A 25,035-nucleotide genomic window follows, 5' to 3' on the forward strand; every position below is an offset into this window, starting at 1 on the left:
CAGTTTATATGAAATACAAGAGACAGAGGAAACCGTTAAACACCACCAAGGAGCTATAAGCCAAATTTAGAAGTGGGATTTTCCACAGAAACACTCAGTTTCTCTAATAACTAATAGCACAAGGAGAGGGATTACTACTGAATGAAACAGACTCAAGAGATATAATAACCAACGGCAAGGTGTACTTTTTACTGGATCCCATATTAGTGTTTTGAGACTGCTCTAACTACCAAAGATTTGATGGATGATTAAACAGTGGAAATTGATTCCCTCAGTTTTGGAGCCAGAAGTCTGAAATGAAGATGTCATTAGGGCCAGGTTCCCTCTGAGGGCTCTTCCAGCTCTGGTGGCTCCAGACTTCCTAGGTTTGCGGGAGCATCACTCCAGTCTCTGTTCTGTAGTGTTACTGTTTCTTCTTTAAAAAAAAACAACAGAACTCCAAGCACAAGTTTATAAATTAGAAGGCAACACAGCCTGTCCAGCCAACCATTAACTCTTGGGTATCTTTTTCTAGATTTTGTTTACACCTAAAAATGGGTATAAAAATAAACACTGCCAAGACCCATTTCAATGCCTCCCTTACTCATCTCAAAACTGCCTACTCCTTGGCATGTGATTGCATTTAGGGTCTATTCAGACAATCCAGGATAAATTCCTTTTCTCAAGATCTTTAATCACATCTTTTGCTACAGAAGGTAATATTCACAGGTTCCCACAGTAAGGATGTGGACACATGTTCTGGGGGGGTCACATTCAGCCGACTATATATCCTGATTAGAAGAATATAAGGAAACAGTTTGAACCATCAGGGAAACTTGAATATGAACTATTAATGCTATTAGCAAATTCTTACTAATTTTGTTAGGTGTGAAAATTACAAAGGTTTTTTTTCTTTAAGTTATTATATGTTAGGAGACATCAGTATTTTGGTAGAAAGACATGTTTGCTTTAAAGACCCTCCCCCTTCCATGAAAAAAAAAGTAAATCAAGATTAGCCACACATTTTATTAACTGCTGAAAGGTGGTAATGATTGTCTTAAAATTTTCATAATAAATTTTCTTTGGTAAAGCAGTTGAAAAAAGATAAAACTGTCCACTAAAATGAGACATGAAATCCCTCAGAATTAACTTATCCAGACCTACACATAAAAAATATTGTAAAATTAAAATCCACGCAGATACAATCAGCCTATGCCAGAAGAAAAGTCAAAATACCAATGGGTAATTTTTATCTGAGTTTCAAAAAAATATATGCAATTTTAATTTCGAGTTCAAAGAATTTCTCATAAGAGAATAATCAAAACACTGCAAGATGGTATGTCTAACAATGTCAATTAAATAGATTATGTTATAACCATTTACTGGAACACTACACAGCAACTATGGAAAGGGGGTTATATAGCCACATATATAGTATGATTCCGTATTTGTTAATAGCAACAAAAAAAAATCTACTTGCACAAGCGTGTTCAACACACACATTTATTCATACAAACATGAAGGAGTATATACCAAAATTCAGGATATACACCAGAATGTTAAAAGTTACTCACTCTGGGGGGTGAGTTTGCAGAACTCTTATTCTTTACCTTTTATCAGTAGCTTTTTTTTCTACTATGAACACCTGTGACAGATAAAGAAAACTAAGTGGTACCACAGACTGTGATCACCACATGCCCTTAAGGAAGCGCACACAGACTTGTGTGCTTGGTGGGGGCCTGGGGGTGGGATGCGATGGGCAGATGGGGGACCGGATGGACATCTGAAGCATATGATTCCAAGAACTCTACGTTGCTTCTCTGGCAGTTGCCAAACTGTATTCCACAAAACAGTTCCACAAGTGTCACACAGAGGAGTCAATGTCCAAGTTTTCAGACACACTAGGTTAAGATCTTAATTTGTTACATTTGCTATGTATCCCGAGGAGAAAAAGATACGGTACACTCATTCACTGAGCCATAGAACCTCTGTTTAACAACCTACATAGACTCAATAGTACACCTACTGCAAAGTATTTTATGAATTCCAATGTAAAAACCTGGAAGAACAAGGACTGCTTACACCACATATTTCCATTGAGGGTCTGAAAACTGGCCTGTTTCCCTAGATTCAGATGGATGCATCTCAAAACAACCCCATATTTATCGTATTTTTGTGGTCTCAAGCTTTAAATATAATTTGCATCTTGCTATCAGTTCATTTTAGAGCAGTGTTTTTCAAACTGGATTTCTATTCATTAGTGGGTTGAGAAATCAATGTGATAGATACAACCCACATTAAAGATTTTTTTTTTTTTTTAAGAAAACTATCAGGAACTTCCCTGGTGGTCTACTGATAAAGAATCTGACTGCTAATGTAGGGGACATGGGTTGGACCCCTGGTCCAGGAAGATCCCTCATGCCTTAGGGCAACCAAGCCCATGGGTCACAACTGTTGAGCCCACAACTACTGAAGCCCACGCACCTTAGAGCCATTGCTCTGCAACAAGAGAAGCCACCACAATGAGAAGCCCGTGCACCACAGCCAGAGAGTAGCCCCCACTTGCTGCAACTAGAGAAAGGCCTATGCACAGCAACAAAGACCCAGTGCAGCAAAAAATAAATTAACAAATTAATAATAAAAAAAGAAAACTATCATGTAGTAAAGATAATATTTTTTATAAAACTTTTGTGTCCATATATAATCACATAAAATATATGCATGTGTGTATTGGTCACAATATAAAATACATTTATTGCTATGGGTTGCAATCAAAATATTTTGAAACTCACTGAATTAATGAGAAGAACTTACTGGTAAACAGATTAAGTCAGCATGTATTTCAAACACCCAAACCCTTCTTGTATATATTAGGTAAATTTAAAAAAAAATCAAAGCAATACAGCCACAAAGATCCCCAACTTACAAACAAGTACCAAAAATCTGTTTGAATATTGGGTACCTAGAAACTATCCTAAAGAGATTAAGTTCCCAATCAGTTCACAAAAGCCAGTTTAAACAGTAGCTTACCTATAGTATTAAGGTTATTACAAACCTAAATTTCTCCATCATATTTATTTATTTGTATCTGAGGTTCAGTGTAACTCCAAGGATACATTCTCCCTGCACCCACACCTTGGTCTGAGCACCAAGTAACTCTTCACTTGCAGGCAAACATCCACCATTCCACATGGCTTTCCCCACATTGTGCTTATGATCTGCAGACAGAAAGATGAGAAGCTCTAATAGCCTCAGGTAATTGAGGCAGAATATGGGGCTTTCCAAACATCTTCCACATGTCCCCACTCTCCTTCTAGCTCAAAGGTCAAAGAAAGACATTTGTTCACCAGTGGTTGTTTTTTTCCCTTGTTTATTAATCTTTAGGAGAGACTGCCTACTAAAAAAAGAATGGTGGGATCCCTGGTGATCCAGTGATTACAACTCCACGCTTCCACTGCAGGGGGCACAGATTCAACCCCTGGTTGGGAAACTAAGATCCTGCAAGCCACATGGCATGCCAAAACAAAAACAGTTTCACTCAACTTTTCTTTCAGACCCCCAAGCTACTGGAATAAATAAATAAATACACACACACACACACATATATATATCTATCTCACTGACTTTAATGCTAATAATGTGCTACCAATTAGCTGGCTGCATTCCTCAAACTGTTTAGGTATTATTCCCAGGACTTCCCTGGAGTCCAATAGTTAAAACTCCACACTTGCAACGCAGGGGATACAGATTTGGTCCGTGGTTGGGGAACTAAGTAAGGTACCACATGCTGCAGGGTGCAGCCAAAAAAGAGAAGAAAATAATAATAAAATTCTATTACCTACAAGTTTCCATACTGAGAGAAATGTCAGTGTCTAGAGGAGCATGGCTTGTGGTGTCTCCTATTAAATTCAGAAACTCGGGGTTAAGAAGAATGGCATTCTTCAACTTGACTCTGTTATTATCAATTTCTTTATGTCCTGGAAGATTAACAGCTATCCTGAAGAGTCACATTAATGGAAATATCAGTGAATGTTGCTCTAAGAAGCCACTCCAAATACTTGTAATACAAATACATTAGCCCCCAGCATCACTCATTTGGGCTCCCATTCCTAACAGGATTTACCCCACATGGAGGAAATCTTAACAAAGGCTCTAAATTTCCAGGTGAAACCTACTAGTGTCAAGTGGGTGTTCAGCGTATTGCTCACCCAGTACCTCTCTGGCCTTTTTTGGCTGTGCCAGCTGCCTGATCCCAATTTTCACTGGCACAGTTCCAGCAGCCTCAGGAAAGGAATGGAGGCTGTGAGAAGAGTTCTCTGAACAGCCTCAGCTTGAGAGAGATTCAGCCCAACTGGCTCCCTCTTTCATCATCACCTAAGCACACGTCCTCTGGTTTGACCACCAGGTAGGCACAGCAGTTTCAATCCGTACCACCGGCCCCATGTCCTATACCAAGACTTTTACACATCTCAGGGAAAACGACCTGCAAAAGTATGCCTCTGCAACAACTGGCACCCAATTTTTCCAGTTTGACCTCCTGCTTTTGTGAACTAGGTCAAGTGTGGGAAGTAGGGAAAGGGTTAGAAATCATTTCAGCGTATACTTTTCAGGTTCTGCCAGACAACCTTTTATTACATCAAAAAAGCAACACTAGGCACTAGATTTTGCAAAATATGTTCTGACCAACTCTAAATTTCCTGAAATTAAATATGCATAACCACTGTAAGGTTTTTAATGAACAAAACAGTTAAATACAAACTTTCATATGCAAAATAGATTACTGTAGAACTGGCAACCTCAGAACCAAGTACTAAATTTTCTTGCACAGATTTCAGTAAGGGTGGAATGGGGAGATGTAAATGCTAATGAGTATAAAACTTAATTTCGACTTCATATAAAGGAAAAAAAAAACGTTGAGAGAAAACAGCTTTAAATTGAACAGTATCCTTTGAAATCAACAGCTCAGGCCAGCCCTTCCCTTACATATCTGAGGCTTATACACAAGCAGATTTGGGATCAAAATGAAGATTTAGGGTTTACAGTTACTTCAAATCCAGTTTTAAGAGTAGCCAAGTCTCTCATTTCCAGAAAGTACCTCATTTCCAGAAAGGGAAGTCTCTTTAGGATGACTCCGACACTCTTCTGAAGACACTTAGATAGCCAGAGTTCCTGGGCCATAGTTCCACTTTTCCATGATACCATGCCAATGCTGTAGTGTAGACTTCCTCTGAAAGGCAACCAGAGCCCTACACCACGGCACCTCTCCTGGCACTGTCAAGCCTCAAAAGAAAGAAGACCTCCTGCTTCAAGTCAGTAGTTACTGCTCTAGCTGTAGAGGCTAATTAACTCTTCCTTCCTTCCCCACTGACTTCCCTCAGGATCTTTAGCAGGGAACAGCAGCTTGATCAACATTCCTTTCAGAAATAAATAGTTCAAACAAGTAATTTAGAGTTAACTTTAAAAGAGCAGCAGAAAACAGCCACTGCCCATCATGTTTGCAAATGAGTGAGTGAATGAATACACATGAACAAACATAAAGAAAAAACAAATCATAAAATAAATTCTGCACTTCCCACATTCATAGGGGGAAAAAAAATCTTTAAAAAAAAGTATTAATTAGCGTATGTTCTTGTGTGGGTTGATAGTCCAGGGCTCTGAGCAGGCACAGCCTTATAAAAAGGGTTGCAAGCAGCCCGCTGCACACCAAGTCAGGACCAGGGTGCAGAGAGAGGCCTTCATGCACTTCTGACAGCTCAGTACCTGTGAAAGAACAGAGGTGATGCAGGGACTTCTTAACCCACAATGCATGAGGTATATGGAAACGTCCGTCCATGAAAGAACCACCAGCAGCTGGAGAGACGGGGTGGGGCATTCTCACAGCAACTGCTGATGAAGGATTTCCCACACCATCTTCTTCCGGAACAGAGGCATCTGGTGCTGCAGACAATCCACAAGCAACATAGTCATCACATGTGAAAGTGCCAGGGCATCAACAACCATTAGGTGTAGCATGTAAATAAAGTAGGATGATCGTGTTCTTTATGTAAGCCTTGACTGTGCTACCCCATGGTACAGATTTATAAGGCCATAAAAAAAGGTTTATAATATGTATTATTGTATGTATCCTAAGCATTTTTACATGTTAAGGAAAATCAAAGCAGGATGCAGAATTATACAAGAGTCCAATAACAGCTTCATAACAAAAACGTGTACCAAAAAGGGAAACAGCTAAGTGGCAGCACAAAAAGTAACTTTTTTACTTATGTATTTTCAAACCATTCTAAAATGGACGCTTTTTGCTTTCTTATGAGAAAAACATGAACTCTATTTAAATACAGAAAAAACAAGCCTACAAGTTTCTGCTATATCAAATGTTTTCCATTGTAAATTCTGTTCAAATAGCAACTTCTCTCCTTCAAATGTCAAGTCAAATAATAATTCCTTGTTATTTAGAAGCATCAAAAAATGAAATCCTTTGCTTAATATTCTGCTTTAACTGATAATCATCACATGGGCCAACTTTCAAAGCAACAACAAGCAAGACAAATCCAAAATCACCTATGACTCTTCTGATGAAATCAAGTCTATACTCTTGAGGTATTTCATTATAAGTATCTGGATATACTATTTTCCTATAAACTAGTGTGGAGAGGCCTAAAAAGTCTTAACACATGGATTTGTAAATTATTTTAATAGCTCAAAACATGTAGTAAAAATATTGCACATTTATTCTTAGTAAAACTGCTGAAGTTAACCAATTATATCAATTCGGCATGGGATCCTTAGTGCATTCTGTTCAAAAACTTGGAATGGGATTAATATTAGTCCTATTATTCAATATGTACAATGTGGTAGCCATCAAAATGAGGTCTGTTAAAGCAAACTTTTTTTTCTTTTAAAGCAAACTATTTTTTAAAGGAGGTTGTCCTTTGTTGGAAAAGACTTGAGAATCCACTATTACTAACATAAATTCTCAACAGTTCCCAACATATTTGAATTTCCACTCAAATGCAGAGCTATGGAGAACCAAAAATTATCAGAACAGAAGGGAAAAGAAGCATTCATAGCTCTGTCTTAAACCTGCAGCTTAAGTTCTCAAGAGGCCTGATTTCTCCATGCTATTAAATATTCTAACATGCCTCCTTCTTTGGGTAAAGCTATCATTAATACTCAAGAACCAGTCAACACTGGAGTTCAGAGATATGAAGATTGTCCCACTGGTCACCAACGACTAGGATAAAAGAGAGAATACACAGTGACAAACCTGATGTTAGCAAGAGCAGGACTATGGCCAAGGTTTACAGCAAGAATAGTAGCACAGCTACCATGATTAAGAGTTTAATGTGAGCCAAGCAGAGGTAACATGCTCTGAGTTTACCTTGTTTAGTAACAAGTAAATGGATAAGCAGGGGTCTTCACTCACCTGAGTAAATGTGATAGGTTTGTCCCTAGAGATATAATCTGCATATTTACAAGTAAACATTCCACAATCACTCCCATTCAACTGCTGAGGAATCTCCTATAATTACAAAAAAAGGAGAGAGGAAGGGATGAAATTTTATCAAGTACAAACTCCTTTGACTTTTCCAAAACATTACTGTGGATAAACAATATTATAAAGGTAAATGTTCAATCTGGTATTATACAAACACACAGACACACACACAAACACAGTTAGTCTTTATGTGGTATAAAAACTCAACCCACGATATGGTGTATGTGACCCTCATAGAAAATGTTTTCTAGAAGTAAAGAGAAAAGCAAAGTGAGAATTCCATCTCTCACCTCTCATATAAACCAAAGTGAAAGAAGATGTATTACCAGGAATATGAATTCTAGTCAGAACTGTTTCAGGGGAATTTATAAATATTGAAAAGAGCTAAGGGTGGCTCAATTGGAAATATGCTTACAATACAACTAACCTATTTCAACACTGCAGAGTTTGACTTCTCTTCCCTAGCAAGAAAACTAAGACTACTACTTAGTCTATCCCATCAGGAAGCTTCCATAAGCCTCTTATCCTTCTCCATCAGAGGGAGAATGTTGTAAACATTCTGAAAACCACAGACTGAAAAGACAGACTGAAAACCACAATCACAGAAAACTAACCAATCTGATCACATGGACCACAGCCTTGTCCAACTCAATGAAACTATGAGCGATGCTGTGTAGGGCCACCAAAGACGGACGGGTCATGGTGGAGAGTTCTGACAAAATGTGGTCCACTTGAGAAGGGAATGGCAAACCACTTCAGTATTCTTGTCTTGAGAAGACCATTGAACAGTATGAAAAGGCAAAAAGGTAGGACACTGAAACAGGAACTCGCCAGGCCAGTAGGTGCCCAATATGCTACTGGAGATCACTGAAGAAACAACTCCAGAAAGAATGAAGAGACAGAGTCAAAGCAAAACAACACCCAGTTGTGGATGTGACTGGTGATGGAAGCAAGGTCTGATGCTATAAAGAGCAATATTGCATAGGAACCTGGAATGCTAGGTCCATAAATCAAAGCAAATTGGAAGTGATCAAACAGGAGACGGCAAGAGTGAACATCAACATTTTAGCAATCAGTGAACTAAAATGGACTGGAATGGGTGAATTTAACTCAGATGACCATTATATCTACTACTGTGGGCAAGAATCCCTTAGAAGAAATGGAGTAGCCATCATAGTCAACAAAAGAGTCCGAAATGCAGTACTTGGATGCAGTCTCAAAAACGACTCAATGATCTCTGTTCCTTTCCAAGGCAAACCATTCAATATCATGGTAATCCAAGTCTATGCCCCAACCAGTAATGCTGAAGAAGCTGAAGTTGAACGGTTCTATAAAGACCTACAAGACCTTCTAGAACTAACACCCAAAAAAGATGTCCTTTTCATTATAGGGGACTGGAATGCACAAGTAGGAAGTCAAGAAACACCTGGAGTAACAGGAAAATTTGGCCTTGGAGTACAGAATGAAGCAGGACAAAGGCTAATAGAGTTCTGCCAAGAGAATGCACTGGTCATAGCAAACACCCTCTTCCAACAACACAACAGAAGACTCTACACATGGACATCACCAGATGGTCAACACCGAAATTAGATTGATTATATTCTTTGCAGCCAAAGATGGAGAAGCTCTACACAATCAGCAAAAACAAGACTGGGAGCTGATTGTGGCTCAGATCATGAACTCCTTATTGCCAAATTCAGACTTAAATTGAAGAAAGCAAGGAAAACCACTAGACCATTCAGGTATGACCTAAATCAAATCCCTAACGCTTATACAGTGGAAGTGAGAAATAGATTTCAGGGACTAGATCTGATAGACAAAGTGCCTGATGAACTATGGACAGAGGTTCGTGACATTGTACAGGAGACACAGAGCAAGGCAATCCCCAAGGAAAAGAAATGCAAAAAAGCAAAATGGCTGTCTGAGAAGACCTTACAAATAGCTGTGAAAAGAAGAGAAGACAAAAGCAAAGGAGAAAAGGAAAGATATACCTATTTGAATGCAGAGTTCCAAAGAATAGCAAGGAGAGATAAGAAAGCCTTCCTCAGTGATCGATGTGAACAAATAGAGTAAAACAAAAGAATGGGAAAGACTGGAGATCTCGTCAAGAAAATTAGAGATACCAAGGGAACATTTCATGCAAAGATGGGCTCAATAAAGGACAGAAATGGTATGGACCTAACAGAAGCAGAAGATATTAAGAAGAGGTGGCAAGAATACACAGAAAAACTATATAAAAAAGGATCTTCACGACCCAGATAATCACAATGGTGAGATCACTCACCTAGAGCCAGACATACTTGAATGTGAAGTCACGTGGGCCTTAGGAAGCATCACTATGAACAAAGTTAGTGGAGGTGATGGAATTCCAAATGAGCTATTTCAAACCCTAAAAGATGATGCTATGAAAGTGCTGCACTCAATATGCCAGCAAATTTGGAAAACTCAGCTGTGGCCACAGGACTGGAAAAGGTCAGTTTTCATTCCAATCCCTAAGAAAGGCAATGCCAAAGAATGCTCAAACGACTGCACAATTGCACTCATCACGCTAGTAAAGTAATGCTCAAAATTCTCCAAGCCAGGCTTCAACAGTACGTGAACCGTGAACTTCCAGATGTTCAAGCTGGATTTAGAAAAGGCAGAGGAACCAGAGATCAAATTGCCAACATCCGCTGGATCATCAAAAAGCAAGAAAGTTCCAGAAAAACATCTATTTCTGCTTTCTTGACTATGCCAAAGCCTTTGACTGTGTGGATCACAATAAACTGTGGAAAATTCTGAAAGAGATGGGAATACCAGACCACCTGACCTGCCTCTTGAGAAATCTGTATGCAAGTCAGGAAACAACAGTTAGAACTGGACACGGAACAACAGACTGGTTCCAAATAGGAAAAGGAGTACGTCAAGGCTTTATATCATCACTGTGCTTACTTAACTTAAATGCAGAGTACATCATGAGAAACGCTGGGCTCGATGAAGCACAAGCTGGAATCAAGACTGCCAGGAGAAATATCAATAACCTCAGATATGCAGATGACACCACCCTTATGGCAGAAAGTGAAGAGGAACTAAAAAGCCTCTTAATGAAAGTGAAAGAAGAGAGTGAAAAAGTTGGCTTAAAACACAACATTCAGAAAACTGAGATCATGGCATCTGGTCCCATCACTTCATGGCAAATAGAAGGAAAACAATGGAAACAGTGAGAGATTTTATTTTCTTGGACTCCAAAAATCACTGAAGATGGTGACTGTAACCATGAAATTAAATGATGCTGCTACTTGGAAGAAAAGCTATGACCAACCTAGACAGCATATTAAAAAGCAGAGACATTTCTTTACTGACAAAGGTCCATCTGGTCAAAGCTATGGTTTTCCCAGTAGTCATGTATGGATGTGAGAGTTGGACTATAAAGAAAGCTGAGTGCCAAAGAATTGATGCTTTTGAACTGTGGTATTGACGAAGACTCTTGAGAGTACCTTGGACTGCAAGGAGAACAAACCAGTCCATCCTAAAGGAAATCAATCCTGAATATTCATTGGAAGGACAGATGTGGAAGCTGAAACGCCAACACTTTGGCCACCTGATGCGAAGAGCTGACTCACTGGTAAAGACCCTGATGTTGGGAAAGATTGAAGGCAGGAGAAAGGGAGGACAGAGGATGAGATGGTTGGGTGGCATCACCGACTCAATGGACATGAGCTTGAGTAAACTCTGGGAGTTGGTGATGGACAGGGAGGCCTGGCATGCTGCAGTCCATGGGGTTGCAAAGAGTTGGACATGACTGAGCGACTGGACTAAACTGAATTGCTTTGGACCACCACAGCTGCAAGCAGTAGAAAGAAAAAGCCTCTTGAAAGGCTTTTAACCAATCAGGAAATCTTGCCTTAAGAGCACAGTTCTGTCCTGAAAAAACAAAAGCGCTTACTGCTTGTAAGCACAACTCAAGGGCATCATAAACCAAAGGTGCTGGATTCCAAGCCAGGTGAAGCAAACTCACACATCTCCAAATTTGTGTTGCACTAAATGCTGGCCAGCCCCTTACACACTTTGTCAATTATAAGGAGCACAAGAGTATAAGCATAACGAGAAGAAGAGTATAAGTGAGTCTAATTCCACTGCTGGAAAACATACTAGATGACAACTCAATTTGGATTTAAGGAAATACAAAGTATTATTGTAAAAAGGAAAAGGCTGAAAATGCATACATATGGTAGGTACCTCAAACTTTTCTCCTGAGCCCAGCATCTCTCAGAATGCTGGGAACTATAGATTCCACTATACAAATACAGAGAACTATAGATTCCACTACAAAGAACGTCTTATTACATTTTCCATTCCAGAACACAATTATTCATCCTCAATGAAAAGAGCACAAACTCTTTTCTATGCTCTCCTCAGGAAATTTCAATACTTACTCTTCTAATTATTCAACTTATAAATGAAACTGCTTTTGGATAAAGAGAACTGAGCCATTACACACAGATTAGGGCTAAAATTGAACTCATGTAGCTGACTTCAAAAAGGAGCCATTAGGACTGAATGATGTATGCAGTTTTAAACCTGCAATAAGATTCAAATCTGACAAGATTCAAAGAACATTCACAAATAGCACGCCTGATTGTTGAGGACTCACAGCATGGAACCCTAAAGATCTAAGTATACAAATTTCTCAGATAAGTTTTGAACAGGAACTTGAAGTTCCCATTAATGCCAACCAAGAAAAGTAGCTGACTTGCATCTTTTTTTTTTTTTAATCTTCTTCCATTTTTGAGTCATCCTATCAGATATTTAACATTTATAATTTAAGAAACAAGATCAAGGCTTAAAAGCAAACATCTTGGTTAAGTGAATTTCTAAAGATTTAGAAGCAGATCATTCTTAGGACATACACCTCAGGAAAATGAATGCATAAGGATGAATAAGGGGAGGAAGAAAGCCAAGTCAAAATAATATGCTACTAACAGGAAATGCAACAAAGTATTTGAAATACAAAGATCATCACTCACATGTGGCTTCATGCTGTAGTGGGTCCACTCTAAAAGATTCAGGTCAATATTCCTTTTGGTCTTACTTTCATCCTGTAAATACTGACTGAAAAAACAGCAAAGAAATATATCGATGAATCCCTGTAGACACCTAGTATACTAATTACAAAGACACCGTGATATTTAACAGAGCCATTCTCAAATCCACCTGTTAGATTTTTAAAATATGATTGTTTTTGGCTTTTTACATTTTACTTTGTTTTATTTCTGATTACAAAAAAAGTTAAAACATAATATGTAAAATGTAAAAGACTTCATAATAACCACTCTGGAAATATTTTTTATTAATGATTTGCTGTTCGTTCTTCTAGTTCTCTCCTCCACTCCATTTTAAAGCACACATTTTATTCTAATGAAAGAAAAAAGTACTTCATTTATAACTTACTTTTACTCACTAATAATAGATACATTAAAACAGGACAACTAGCCTGGAGGCTTTAAAAGGAAAAAAAAAAGGCACTGCCATAGGGAAAAAAAAAAAAAGGAAGGCTAGCCTAAGCTAAAGGAGACTAAAGAGACATTAAGTACATGCATGAAGCCTGACTGACTTCCTGAATTAGGGAAAAGAAGCTAGCTGTAAGATATCTGATGATATCAGAACATGAATCTTATATTACACATCATGTGTGTGTGTGTGTGTATGTGTATGTGCATGTGTGCTCAGTCATGTCCAACTCTTTGTGACCCCATGGACCGAAGCTCCCCAGCTCAGTCATGCCCAACTCTTTGTGGCCCCATGGACAGGAAAAATCCCTGTCCATGGGATTTTTCCAGGCAAGAATACTGGAGTGGGTTGCCAATTTCCTTCTCCAGGGGATGTTCCCAACCCAGGAATCAAATCCATATGTCCTGCATCTCTTGCACTGGCAGGCAGCTTCTTTACCATTGCGCCACCTGGGAAGTTCACGTTACACAATAGTGACTGTCAATTTTCTGAAATGTGATAATGGCATACGGTTATGTAAGAGAATTTCTTCATTCCTAGGTGATTATACACTTAAGTACTGAGAGTAATTAATTTTATCCAAATCGCCAGAGGGATATCAAATTTAACCTATGCATCTCTGTTCTCACGCTAACCTGCATGTAAGATATAAGTGCTACTAGGGCATGTGCTCTACAAGGGAGCAGCAGTATCACTCCCAAAGAGGTGAAAACTGGTTCTGAGAAGATAGCAGTCTAAAGCTTAACTCAAAAAACAAAAAAGTCTATTCATTATTTTCTCTGGTCATGGAAAAATTTTTTTAAAAATTTGGAGTGGGAAGGCGTTAATGAAAAAAATACAAAAGCTGGACTAAAGGCATCAGGAAAGGGAGGGGGCCTCAGATGCCCAAAAAAGCTGAACTCTTTATATATTTAAAAAAAGACAGAGGGGGAACAAAAGTATGAATGTTATAAAAGTAAAGTTCTGTTGTATAATGTCATAAGCAACATATAAAATTCTGCTGTATGAATCCAACGAAAACATTTTTAAGTATGTGATAATATATGTGTCCATGTATGTGCACATGTATGTATTTATACACATTTTACATACATCTTAAGCAGAAAAGACTAGAAGGAAATAACTGCTTTATAGACAATCTGGTGTACCTTATGATTTTTTTAAAACTTCCCTATATTTTTTATTCTTATGGGTATTTTATTCAACACCTATATATAACAAAGATCTTTATATTAAATAATGTAACAAAGAACTGATTACTGTTAACGACTTTTCTTCATATCATTCATTTAACAAGTTCCTTACTAAAGTATCCTTATTAAAACCTGGAACCTGCATTTGCTTCCAGTGACCATAAGGGGTTCAAAATACACTCATTTCACTGCTTTGCCTCCACCCTGTGAAATTCTTATCTTATTCTTTACACAGCTAATAAGTGGCTATGCTTTAAAGGCAGGTTTCTAACAATTATTATTGAAATAGCTGCCTACAAACCATATGTTTAACTTAAAAATTACCTCTAAGAGATGAACCCAACTATCATGGAAAACACAGGGACATGAATGAGTGGGCTAAGAATTGACAGAACTAAAAAAAAAAAAGAATTGACAGAACTAATTCTCCCCAGCTGACAGCTCTTTACAACATTCAGAATAGTGTATGAACCCCAGAGAAGTGAAGTGAAGTGAAGTGGAAGTCGCTCAGTCGTGTCTGACTCTTTGCAACCCCATGGACTGTAGCCCACCAGGCTCCTCCATCCATGGGATTCTCCAGGCAAGAATACCGAAGTGGGTTGCCATTTCCTTCTCCAGGGGATCTTCCCGACCCAGGGATCGAACCCAGGTCTCCCGCGTTGTAGGAATCCCAGAGAAATCTAATTCAAATTGCAGGACTCTAACAAGATATATTTTACATATGACAAATTTGTTTTCAATGATTCAACTATATAAGATTTCTCAGTACAGATCTGATTTTTGGGTTATTTTTAGACAAAAAGACAGATGCAAGTCAAGTCCTGAACAACTGAGAAGACAGCCCTCACTACACATTAGACTACTGTACACCAGAGCTTCCAAGGATTAAACAGAACCGACCACATAACGAAGGGCATACTGAGGCAACAGTGAAGCTTTCAGCCTTTACTTACAGGAGAATCTCACAGATCCTGTGGCCTTTTTGTCCCATAGAATCCAGATATTTAAGACACCTTTTTCTTAGGTCTATAGCCTATAATGGAAAAATGCAACATCCAGAAACAACCATAACAAGGAGAATTTTATTTCTAAAAAGAAAAGCATCTTTTAAACATCAATATATGTACCAACATGAATGGATTTCTAAGACATATTTTTCATAAAACATCACAAATGACATGAGCTCCATGCCTATAAAATTATATTTTTCTATTCCTACAGAAAGGCCTAGAAATTTATTCCTCAAAACATTAGTGGTCCTTTCAGAGTGATGAGCTGCATTCTGGGGTTTTTTTTTTTTGCCTTTTTCTTTATACTTGTACAATAAACCTGTTATCATCTTCTAAACAAAAGTAATAAAATAACCCATGTGTACTAAAACTCTTTTCTACTAAAACTGAAAGCTCCTCCACTACAGACTCTTATAGCTTTCAAAACTGTTCAATTAAAGAACTAAGATGTGACTCTGCAGAGTATGCCTTTAACATATACTACTGGACTCTCAGTGGACAGAAAAGGGTCACCTTCATTACAGGCACACTTCATTTCATTGTGTTTGGCAGATACTGTAGTTCTCACAAATTAAAGGTTTGTGGCAACCCTGCATTGAGCGAGTCTATCAGTGTCATTTTTCTAACACTGAAGAGTTAACAGGAAGTGTCTATTTGCTCACTTCACGTCTCTGTGTCATATCTTGGTAATTCTTCACAACATTTCAAACTTTTCATCATTACTATACTTGTCACAGTGATCTGTGAACAGTGGTCTTTGATGCTACTATTGTGAAAAGATTACAACTCACTGAAGGCTCATGTGATGATGGTTAGCATAAAAAGTATTTATCGATAAAGTATTTTTTAATTAAGGTATATGCATTGGTTTTTAGATATGATCCGGCTGCAGACTTAACAGACTATAGTGTAGTATAAACATAATTTTTATAAGCACTGGGAAACCAAGAAATTGATGTGACTCACTTTACTGAGATATTTACTTTACAGTGGTGGCCTGTAACCAAGCCTGGAATATTACTGAGGTATTCCTGCTTTTAACAAAACAGTCATTATCCAAACTCCAACAGTTAAGCCTCTCAACTTACCACCAGGCTCCAATGTACCTTCCGATGAATAGGCACCAGAATAAGTTCCTGTTCAAAGAGACTGACCCCTTTGGTCCATCTTTTCACTGCTTGGTAACCCCCAGACTTTAATTTCGGATAGAAGAAAGTACTGAATGCATAAAGTGCTGGATACCCTTGCCTTTTATTTCTTTCCATCAGGAGGTTCATGTAAAAATTAATGACCTATAATACCAAGACAGTAAACATTGGAATATGGCAAGTACATTATTAAAACTCGATTTCTACCTGTAGGATGAATTAGAAATAAGACACTAAGGGAAGGGACAGAAGATAAAAGAGCTATCTACGACAGAAGATGGAAAGCGAAAAATGATCAGTGCAAAATGCGAGGGATTAAGAAGGAATGAGACTGTACTTCTGAGGCATATGAGTAAGAGAGCCAAGAGAAAGAACTCTAGGAGAAATTCTGCAACAACTAAAAGGTGTATATACTATATCACACATAAAACATGCAGAAATATTAACTGGAAGTGAATTTTACATAAATTATACCTCAATTTTTAAAAGCTCACTGGAAGGAAATACACCAATAGTTATTTTGTTTGCTTTTGAGTTGTGCCATTTTTTGTTTTCACAGAAATATGTAATTTTAATCATTTTTAATTGAAATATAGTCGATTTACAATGTTTCAGATGTACAGCAAAGTGATTCAATTCTACATATATATTCTTTTTCAGATTCTTTTCCATCATAGATTATTACAAGAGACCTGTGCCACTTTTGAATGATAATACTGTTCCTTCACTTTTCCTATATTTTCTAATTTTTTTATAATAAACATATTGCATTTATAATATGAAACAGAAATGTTCTAATTTTACAAGAATGTGTTTATATGCCATGAGTCATGGCAAGAGGGAAGGCAGGCAAAGGGAGAAAATGCAGGGGGCTGCATGGCTGGGTAATGATCAACTAGAAAACTGGCAAGAACTAAGACCTAGCTTTAGCTGAATACGTAATGATACAAGAAAATTAGGCAAATTTTTATATTTATCACTCAAATGAAATAAAGAAACATACAGTGCACACAGAGTGATCAAAATATTTATTATCAAAAAAAATATAATGGCTCCTATAAGAATGCATCTAAAATAAATGATCACTTGTCTGCTTCTTTCATCAGTTGCACCCAGGGTTCATAAAAATGTCACTAATAAATGAAGATGAAGATGAAACAAAGCACAGATACAGAAAAGGGAAACATTGCTAATTAAAGGCAGTAAACAATCAGAATTAACTATCTTTTCAAGGTTTAAGATGTTTTTGTTTTAGATAAACCAAAGCTGCCTTACCAATCCCTCCTGTGTAGAAACCACGATGTTACAGATAGAAAAGAGTTAAGCATAATGATAGTCCAAGGGGTAAAAAAAAGACAACTTACTTCATCATTGAGCCAGTGATAGTTTCTCAAGGTCTGGATATCTCCTCGAGTGATTCGTAATTTGAAAGCACTACTTAGGATCTCATCCTGTGGGCCATGGCCTAGAGCATTACTGATTTCCTTTTCCATGTCCTAAATTATAAAGTCCAGAAGTCGTTACTTTATTTTTTTTTTAGAAGTTGTTACTTTAATAAAGAACCATTATCAAATACTGAAAGTCTGAGATTGAAAAAAGCTCTTCATCTCTGTAATACCTGACCCTTAAGAAAAACTATCAAAGACCTACTAAACTAAAGGATAAAAAGATTTTAATTCAGGACCACAAAACAGTCTTACTAATGGTTATATGAATGCCAGTCCAATTATTAGCTGCTAGAAAAAGTTATTGGGTAAAAGCATTTGAAGTATAGTCTCAATTATCCTACCACCATTTAAGGAGCACTATGAGCCAAACACGTACCAGATGCTTGAAGTACGTCATTAATCCCTATCTGTGGGGAAAGTACTGTCACCATTTTATAGAAGAGGTAAAGCTCAGGGAATTTTGGTTACATGCGCAGGCATATGATGATTAAAAAACAGAGGCAAGATTTGAACCCAGAAGTGTCTAACTCCAGAACTTTCTTCTCCTTTCACAACACTATCAAAGCATTTTCATACTTTCCTTAACTATCTTTTGAACCTTGATTTTAAAAAATCAAAGTAATAAAATTAGGGCATCAAAGAGATCATTCTATCCATTTTTGATGTGAAGAGAATAACCAGAAACTAGAAAACTAGGCAGCAGTCTGACAACTGAGTCCTTATTGAATAGATGGCATCATTTTTCTAAAAAATTGCACAGATAAACATAAATTTATGCTATAAGCCTGGATCTACAAACCAACTAGAAACTTTCATCCAAATATTTTCACTTCTGCTTCCTCTACCACTAAACACAATTTTGCAACTTTATGGATCTTTCTCTCCACCTGCATGCCCAATACATAATAAGTGCTCAATAGATAATCACTGAATAGCAATCTGCTAAGACAACAATGGAGAAGTCAAAATGTGGGCTCACTTTTAAAATGAGAATTTTTAACTACCTTCATTTCCTTGTTTTCTACAAGTTTTTACTTATTTGTTGTACAATGATCAATGAAAGGGGCATTTTAGAGAACCATAATCACTTGACAAACATTGTAATGAAGGGGAGTTCCCTAGCAGTCCAGTGGTTTGAACTCAGCACTTTGACTACCAGAGTCTCAGTTCCAACCCTGGTTGGGGAACTGGTATCCCATAGGCTGTGCGGCATGGCCAAAAATAAGTAAATAAAATGTTAAAAAGACAAAAACAAAAAAACTGCAACAAATCTCTTCATAATGTCAAACTCATACTATATAACTCAAAATATTTTAAGTTTAGAAAAAGAATCTACAAAGAGTCCATTATATTCCAAGATATGTGACAATTCTGTCCACTCATATTTGCTGAAATTAATCTAATCCCTTAGGCCACTTTTACAGATCACTAATGATCAGTGTAGCAAGTAACTAACCCGCCCTTGGGCCTGATTTCCTTCACACATACATTCCCTAGCCTGGAGAAACTCCTCAAAACAAAACATGCACTCAAGCCTTGAGTAACTAAGGTTATTTAAAAACATGCTCTTATTGGGTTAACACAAGAAACAATACCTCCGTGAGCTCAAGAAGGTCCTCCGTCCTTTTATCCCGCTCTCTGCTTGGGCAGCCTTTTTCTTTTGCGTCAAGCACTGACACTTTCCTCCTGAGTAAGCCATTGCTTCCACTGCCCAGGCGGAGCCGGGCTGACACTTCTTCAGACAGGTCGGGTTCCAGCTGAAGTCCCCTCCTCTGGTTAAAAAAATCCCCATATTTTACAGACATGCTTCATACTTGTACATATACACATACGTAACACATGATATATAAAATAGCACCATTATTTGGAAAGAAAAGAGAATGAGTAAATCCCCAAATGAGTAAAGTACAAAAAATGTTATCTGCCTGTCCTTGCAAGAGGGAATAAAAACTTCAAGACCTAAGGTTCACAACAGGACACCTCAATTATAAACCATGAAACAGAACATTCATCATTTTCCCAGGAGGTAGCAAGAAAATTTGGAGAAGGCAATGGCAACCCCCTCCAGTACTCTTGCCTGGAGAATCCCATGGACGGAGGAGCCTGGTAGGCTGCCATCTATGGGGTCGCACAGAGTCAGACACAACTGAAGCGACTTAGCAGCAGCAGCAAGAAAATTATTTTCACTTCTCTTATTTCAATTAAAAATAATATAGTCAAAAGATATACTGAAAAACTTTAAAAAAGCAAAATATATGACCCATAATCCTATCATTCAGAATAAACCATGGGTAGACGTCCCTGGTGATCCAGTGGTTTTAAGAACCCATCTGCCGATGTGTGGGACATGCGTTCGAATTCTGGTTCAGGAAGATCCCATATACCTCAGGGCAGCCACGCCCCTGTGCCACAACTACTGAGCCCATGCTCCAGAGCCCGTGAGCCACACTGCTGAAGCCCGAGCACCCTACAGCCTTGCTCCGCAACAAGAGAAGCCACCACAATGAGAAGCCTGCACACCAGAGCACCAGAATTAGAGCAGGCCCCGCTCATTGCATCTAGAGAAAGCCCACACACAGCAACGAAGACATGGTACAGCTAAAAATAAATAATAAAAATTATCTATTAAAAAAACAAAAATAAAAATAAACCACTGCTATTTTTATACTAAGTAGACTTGTCCTTAGTATAAAAACAATGGACTGATTCAAAATTGGGAAAGGAGTACGTTAAGGCTATATATTGTCACCCTGCTTATTTAACTTATATTCAGAGTACAACATGTGAAATGCTGGGCTCGATGAAGCATAAGCTGGAATCAAGTTTTTGCAGGGAGAAATATCAATAACCTCAGATATGCAGATGACACCACCCTTATGGCAGAAAGTGAGGAGGAACTAAAGAGCCTCTTGATGAAGGTGAAAGAGCAGAGTGAAAAAGCTGGCTTAAAACTCAACATTTGTAAGATGTGTAACAGTTTCAAGTAAATATGAAATCTTAAAATCCTCAATCTGAAAAGTCCTGAATAAATATTTTCCCTAAAGATGTACGGGCTTCCTAGGTGGCGCTAGTGATAAAGAACTCGCCTGCCATGCAGGAGACATCAGAGACATAGATTCAATCCCTGGGTCCAGAAGATCCCCTGGAGGAGGGCATGACAACCCACTCCAGTATTCCTGCCTGGAGAATCCCATGAACAGAGGAGCCTGGCGGGCTACAGTCCACGGGGTCGCAAAGAGGCAGACATGACTGAAGCAACTTAGCACACACAGCACAAAGATGTACGGTTTTAAAAAAGTCTCCGAAAGAAGCCAGGCAACACAGATAAGGGCTGAGATGGAGCCAAGTCGGTCTCTCTTACAAAGGTGGCTACTGCACAGAGATAAAAATCTGGCAACTTAGAAGAAAGCCAAAGGTGTGTATCTTCAATGCTTGCTGCTTTTTCAAGCAAAATAATGGAATTAGAAATCAAATATCATCTTTCTTATTTTTCATGGGCACCAAAATTTTAATGTAAGTCACATGAAAGAAGCAAAGGCATAAAATTTAACTAAGGTTTCTACTTACACATTCATTTTCTAGTCTGATTCCAACTGTCTTTTCTGTATCAGAAATTTTCCCCTTTGAACACCTGAGGAAAAAAACTGAGAAATTACAGACTGGATGATTTTAATCTGGTACATGTTAAACTAGTTTTAGAAATAAGACTTAATAATTAGTAACAAATATTGCCTTGAGTTTATATAGTCCTCTAAACCAAAAGTTAGCAAAGTTTTTCTAAAAAGGATCAGCTCATAAATATCTTAGGTTTTGCAGGTCTTATGGTTTCTGTCATATCATCTCAACTTTGTTGTTTACAAGCAGCCATAAGTAGCATGTAAATGAATAAGCATGACTGTGTCCAATAAAAATTTATTTACAAACAGGTAGACCAGATTTGGGCCACAGTTTACCATACTCTGCTATAAATGGACCAGCATCTAAAATCCTAAGGCACATAGAACTGCCTTCACAGTTCATATACTTGAAACGCTGATCACTAAAACTACCCACCACACCCACAGTCTCATCTCAGCAGCACTCACTGATGCCTCCCAACCCCTAATGTCTAGGAGAGAAGGGCGCATCTTACACAAAAGCTACCTATATACCCACATATGCTGACTGACTGCCAGAGCTGAGCAGAGTTCACAGTTTCACAGATGTGGTTACTCTTAAATATAGTTTATAAAGTAAGAAAATAATGTCAGGGACTTTCCTTGCAGTCCAGTGGTTAAGACTCCACGCTTCCACTGAAGGGGTCACGGGTTCAATACCTGGGTGGGGAACTAAGATCCCACAAGCCGAGCAGTGCGGCCAAAAAAAGAAAGAAAGAAAATATGTCAAAAGAAAAGTTAGAATAAACCGAACCGTGTACCTCTTTTCACTTCTCACTGAACACAGAGGTCCCCTTGTTTCAACAACTCTATCTGTGAGAATGGTAAAAAAAAAAAAGTGTTTCCTTTGTTAATCAATCTTATAGCTAGCATTTCACCTTACAGTCTCCAAAGTATGAAGATACTCATTAACACTGAAATGCTAAAATGGATTCCAAAGACATTAGTGTTTATACAAATTAAGTTGCTTAAAAATGCTGCATAAATCTCTTTCTCCTTTACATATCTTTAGTGTAAACTGGCTAACATCTGCTTATTTAGTAAGCTATTACTTAGTGTTATTTAGTGAATAGCAAGTGGGAAAAAACAAGGATATTAATATAGGAATACAACAAAACTAATTTTAGGCTCACAAAATATATGCTACAATACAGGAGCTAGGAGAATAATCAAGAAGTTATTTTATAAATCAGCTTTAACTTGAAATAGCTTTCTTACTAAACTACTAGTACTGGGTAAGTCAACGGCCTGGGGTCTGATAATGTTTTAAAGTTTGGTACACCATCTTTCACTAGTATGTCATTTTTCAATTTTATATTCTTTTGAACTAAGTTCAACATATTAAGGGTATTAAGATAGGGCTAAATCTGGGAACTCACATTGCTTTGGAACAAACTGAGTTGTTTTGAGTCCATGACTTTGCTCTTCCCCCCAGCCTTTGGTCTTTAATGTGTCCATCTGACTTCTTTGAGAACTTAGAAACACAAAAAGTGAAGATCAGATATAAAAGGAAAATCTATCATAAGTATTCACTGTCTCTACCTGGCAAACTTCTCCAGACAAGAGTTACTGATTACCCTGAAATGTCAACTCACAAGAGAGAGATCACAATATAGCATCATCTGAGACCAGGATGAAAGGAGTCTGATCCTGATTCTAATATTCGAGCCAAGATACCTGACCTCCAGTTTCTCTACCATAAAACTGGATGTTTTCAATGCCCAAAGCCACCTTGACCGAAAAATCTCAGAATGATAATACCCAAGTTAAAAGATAAAAGATTTTAAATAATATACTGAAATGCATCCCAAAACAACACATTAGAAGCCGAATGACAAAACCAATAGTTCATACTGCTGCTTCCAACAGTGACTAGTCAAAACGGAAAAAAACAGGAACATTCTGACTGACTAAACTGAGAATTTTTAAGTTCACAACCAAAGTTAAAATTTCCAAATAATCCCTTGTTATTTCTGCAATCAACAAGCTAGACAGTCTTGTGACTTTTTCAACTTATTGTTACATAATCTTCTGGGATCCCCTTCTGTGTATTCTGACACCACTTAGAATTATCAAGTAGACCTCAATCCTGAGCTCACATAATCTTTGCCCCCTTTTTACAGAGAAATACAAGGCCAGACATAAATCCCTTCTACCATTCTCAACTACTTGGTGGACTCAGCACATTTAAGTAACATGCAGTCTTACAAGGAACATTTTTTATGACTTGGGGTGACTTTAGTCTTATCTGCAGAGTGGAGGGAGAGTTTCCAACTGTGCTAAGATCCATCCTCTAAGATGCCTTAGGGACAATGTGTCTGTGGAGGCAGTGGCGGGAGGAATAAGGGGAGGTAAGGGAGGAAAAGGCAGGGGAGAAAAGGAGGAGAAAGGAAGACAGAGATTGTGAGAAATGTGTGTTAGGGAGGCTGAAAAAACGCTCTGCTCCCTGGGAACCCAACTTCAACCAATGATTTCACTTTTCTGTATCAGAGTTTCACATAAGAGTTCACTTGAACAAAGGACTCTAAAGCTAACAGAAAATTATACTTTGTAAAACCACTGTTCTGTATAACCATCACTAGATAAAATGTTCAAATTATAGGGCTCTCAGTATTAATCTCTTTTTTCAACAAGCCCTTCCCAACAATCCCCTCTCCAAAAATAAGAAAAAAAGTTGTCTGGCAAAGCATTTATCTTGTTAGCTCATCTTTACCTTTGATGAGTTGAAGTTACAGGAGAAACAGAGTTTCCATGACCACCTTCTTTAAGTCGCTCCAATAACCTCCGGTATTTCTCTCTTTCTTCTTTTTGAACACCCTAAGTAAAAGAAAGCATTTAGATAACTACTAGCACATCAAACCTATAATCAAATCATAAACAAAGACTAAGAGGTCAAATGCAGCTCATGAATGTTTCATTCACCAGCACATTCTTTTTTATCTCAGTGTTCTTTTAACTCCTTTAATTTTACTTACCAATTTTATAACTTGAAAAGAGAAATCCCCCCAAAATCTGGCCCCTTTTGAAACACTGTTATTAACAAACGGGAACTGTTGGTGAGCTATTCACTTCAGCCCATTTCACTCATTTATATTATCTGCTGGACCTTGATAGCATATGAGTTTTTGACAGTAGAACTGGGTTAACCATAAAAAAAAACTCAGCACAAACAATCCACTTGCATATTCAGAACATTCAACTTCCAAAATGGAACTGGTCTTACCAAAGACATCAATGACCCTCTATGGCCAGATCTAATAGACACTCTTTCAGCCCTTCTGTCACTTGACCTCTCCAGCTTATCACCCCGCTACCCTCACTTGCCTTCCTGGACAATAAATTCTCCTAATCTCTTGAAGACTATCTTTTCAGTCTCCAGTGTAGATTATTTCTTCTTCCTGCCTTTAACTGTTGATGGTTCTGCAGATTATCTCTTCTCACACTACACTCTCTGAGTAATCTCTTCAACTCCCTTGATTTATCCAACACCAATATGCAGAAGATTCATAAATGTGTCCTTAGCCCTGTCTTCTTCTCAAAACTCCCAACACGCATATCCAGGAGTCTAAGGGATATGCCTGCTTGCGTGTTTCACAAGCACTTTAAACTTCCAAAA

The 25,035-nt window shown here is 38.0% G+C and overlaps 1 protein-coding gene across 3 annotated transcripts in view; it reads right to left on the reverse strand.

Annotated features, from left to right (window-relative positions):
• Positions 1-4,584: 4,584 nt before the first annotated feature.
• The window catches only part of SENP2 (SUMO specific peptidase 2), a 33,321-nt gene continuing 12,870 nt past the window's right edge, over positions 4,585-25,035 (reverse strand). Inside the window, exons 7-17 of one of the 3 annotated variants that reach the window (XM_043473497.1) lie at positions 24,133-24,236; positions 22,799-22,893; positions 22,181-22,232; positions 21,331-21,394; positions 19,359-19,535; positions 17,680-17,811; positions 16,256-16,459; positions 15,111-15,190; positions 12,481-12,565; positions 7,403-7,498; positions 4,585-5,916 (exon numbers count right to left, since the gene is read on the reverse strand). In XM_043473497.1, the coding sequence (XP_043329432.1) occupies positions 5,854-5,916; positions 7,403-7,498; positions 12,481-12,565; positions 15,111-15,190; positions 16,256-16,459; positions 17,680-17,811; positions 19,359-19,535; positions 21,331-21,394; positions 22,181-22,232; positions 22,799-22,893; positions 24,133-24,236 (1,152 nt within the window). In that variant the 3' untranslated portion in view covers positions 4,585-5,853. Of the gene's footprint in view, positions 5,917-7,402; positions 7,499-12,480; positions 12,566-15,110; positions 15,191-16,255; positions 16,460-17,679; positions 17,812-19,358; positions 19,536-21,330; positions 21,395-22,021; positions 22,092-22,180; positions 22,233-22,798; positions 22,894-24,132; positions 24,237-25,035 lie in introns of all 3 variants that reach the window. The other 2 variants (XM_043473498.1, XM_043473499.1) reach the window with 2 other exon arrangements.

Source organism: Cervus canadensis, chromosome 7 (assembly GCF_019320065.1).
Source record: "Cervus canadensis isolate Bull #8, Minnesota chromosome 7, ASM1932006v1, whole genome shotgun sequence".
In the NCBI taxonomy this organism is placed as follows: Eukaryota; Metazoa; Chordata; class Mammalia; order Artiodactyla; family Cervidae; genus Cervus; species Cervus canadensis.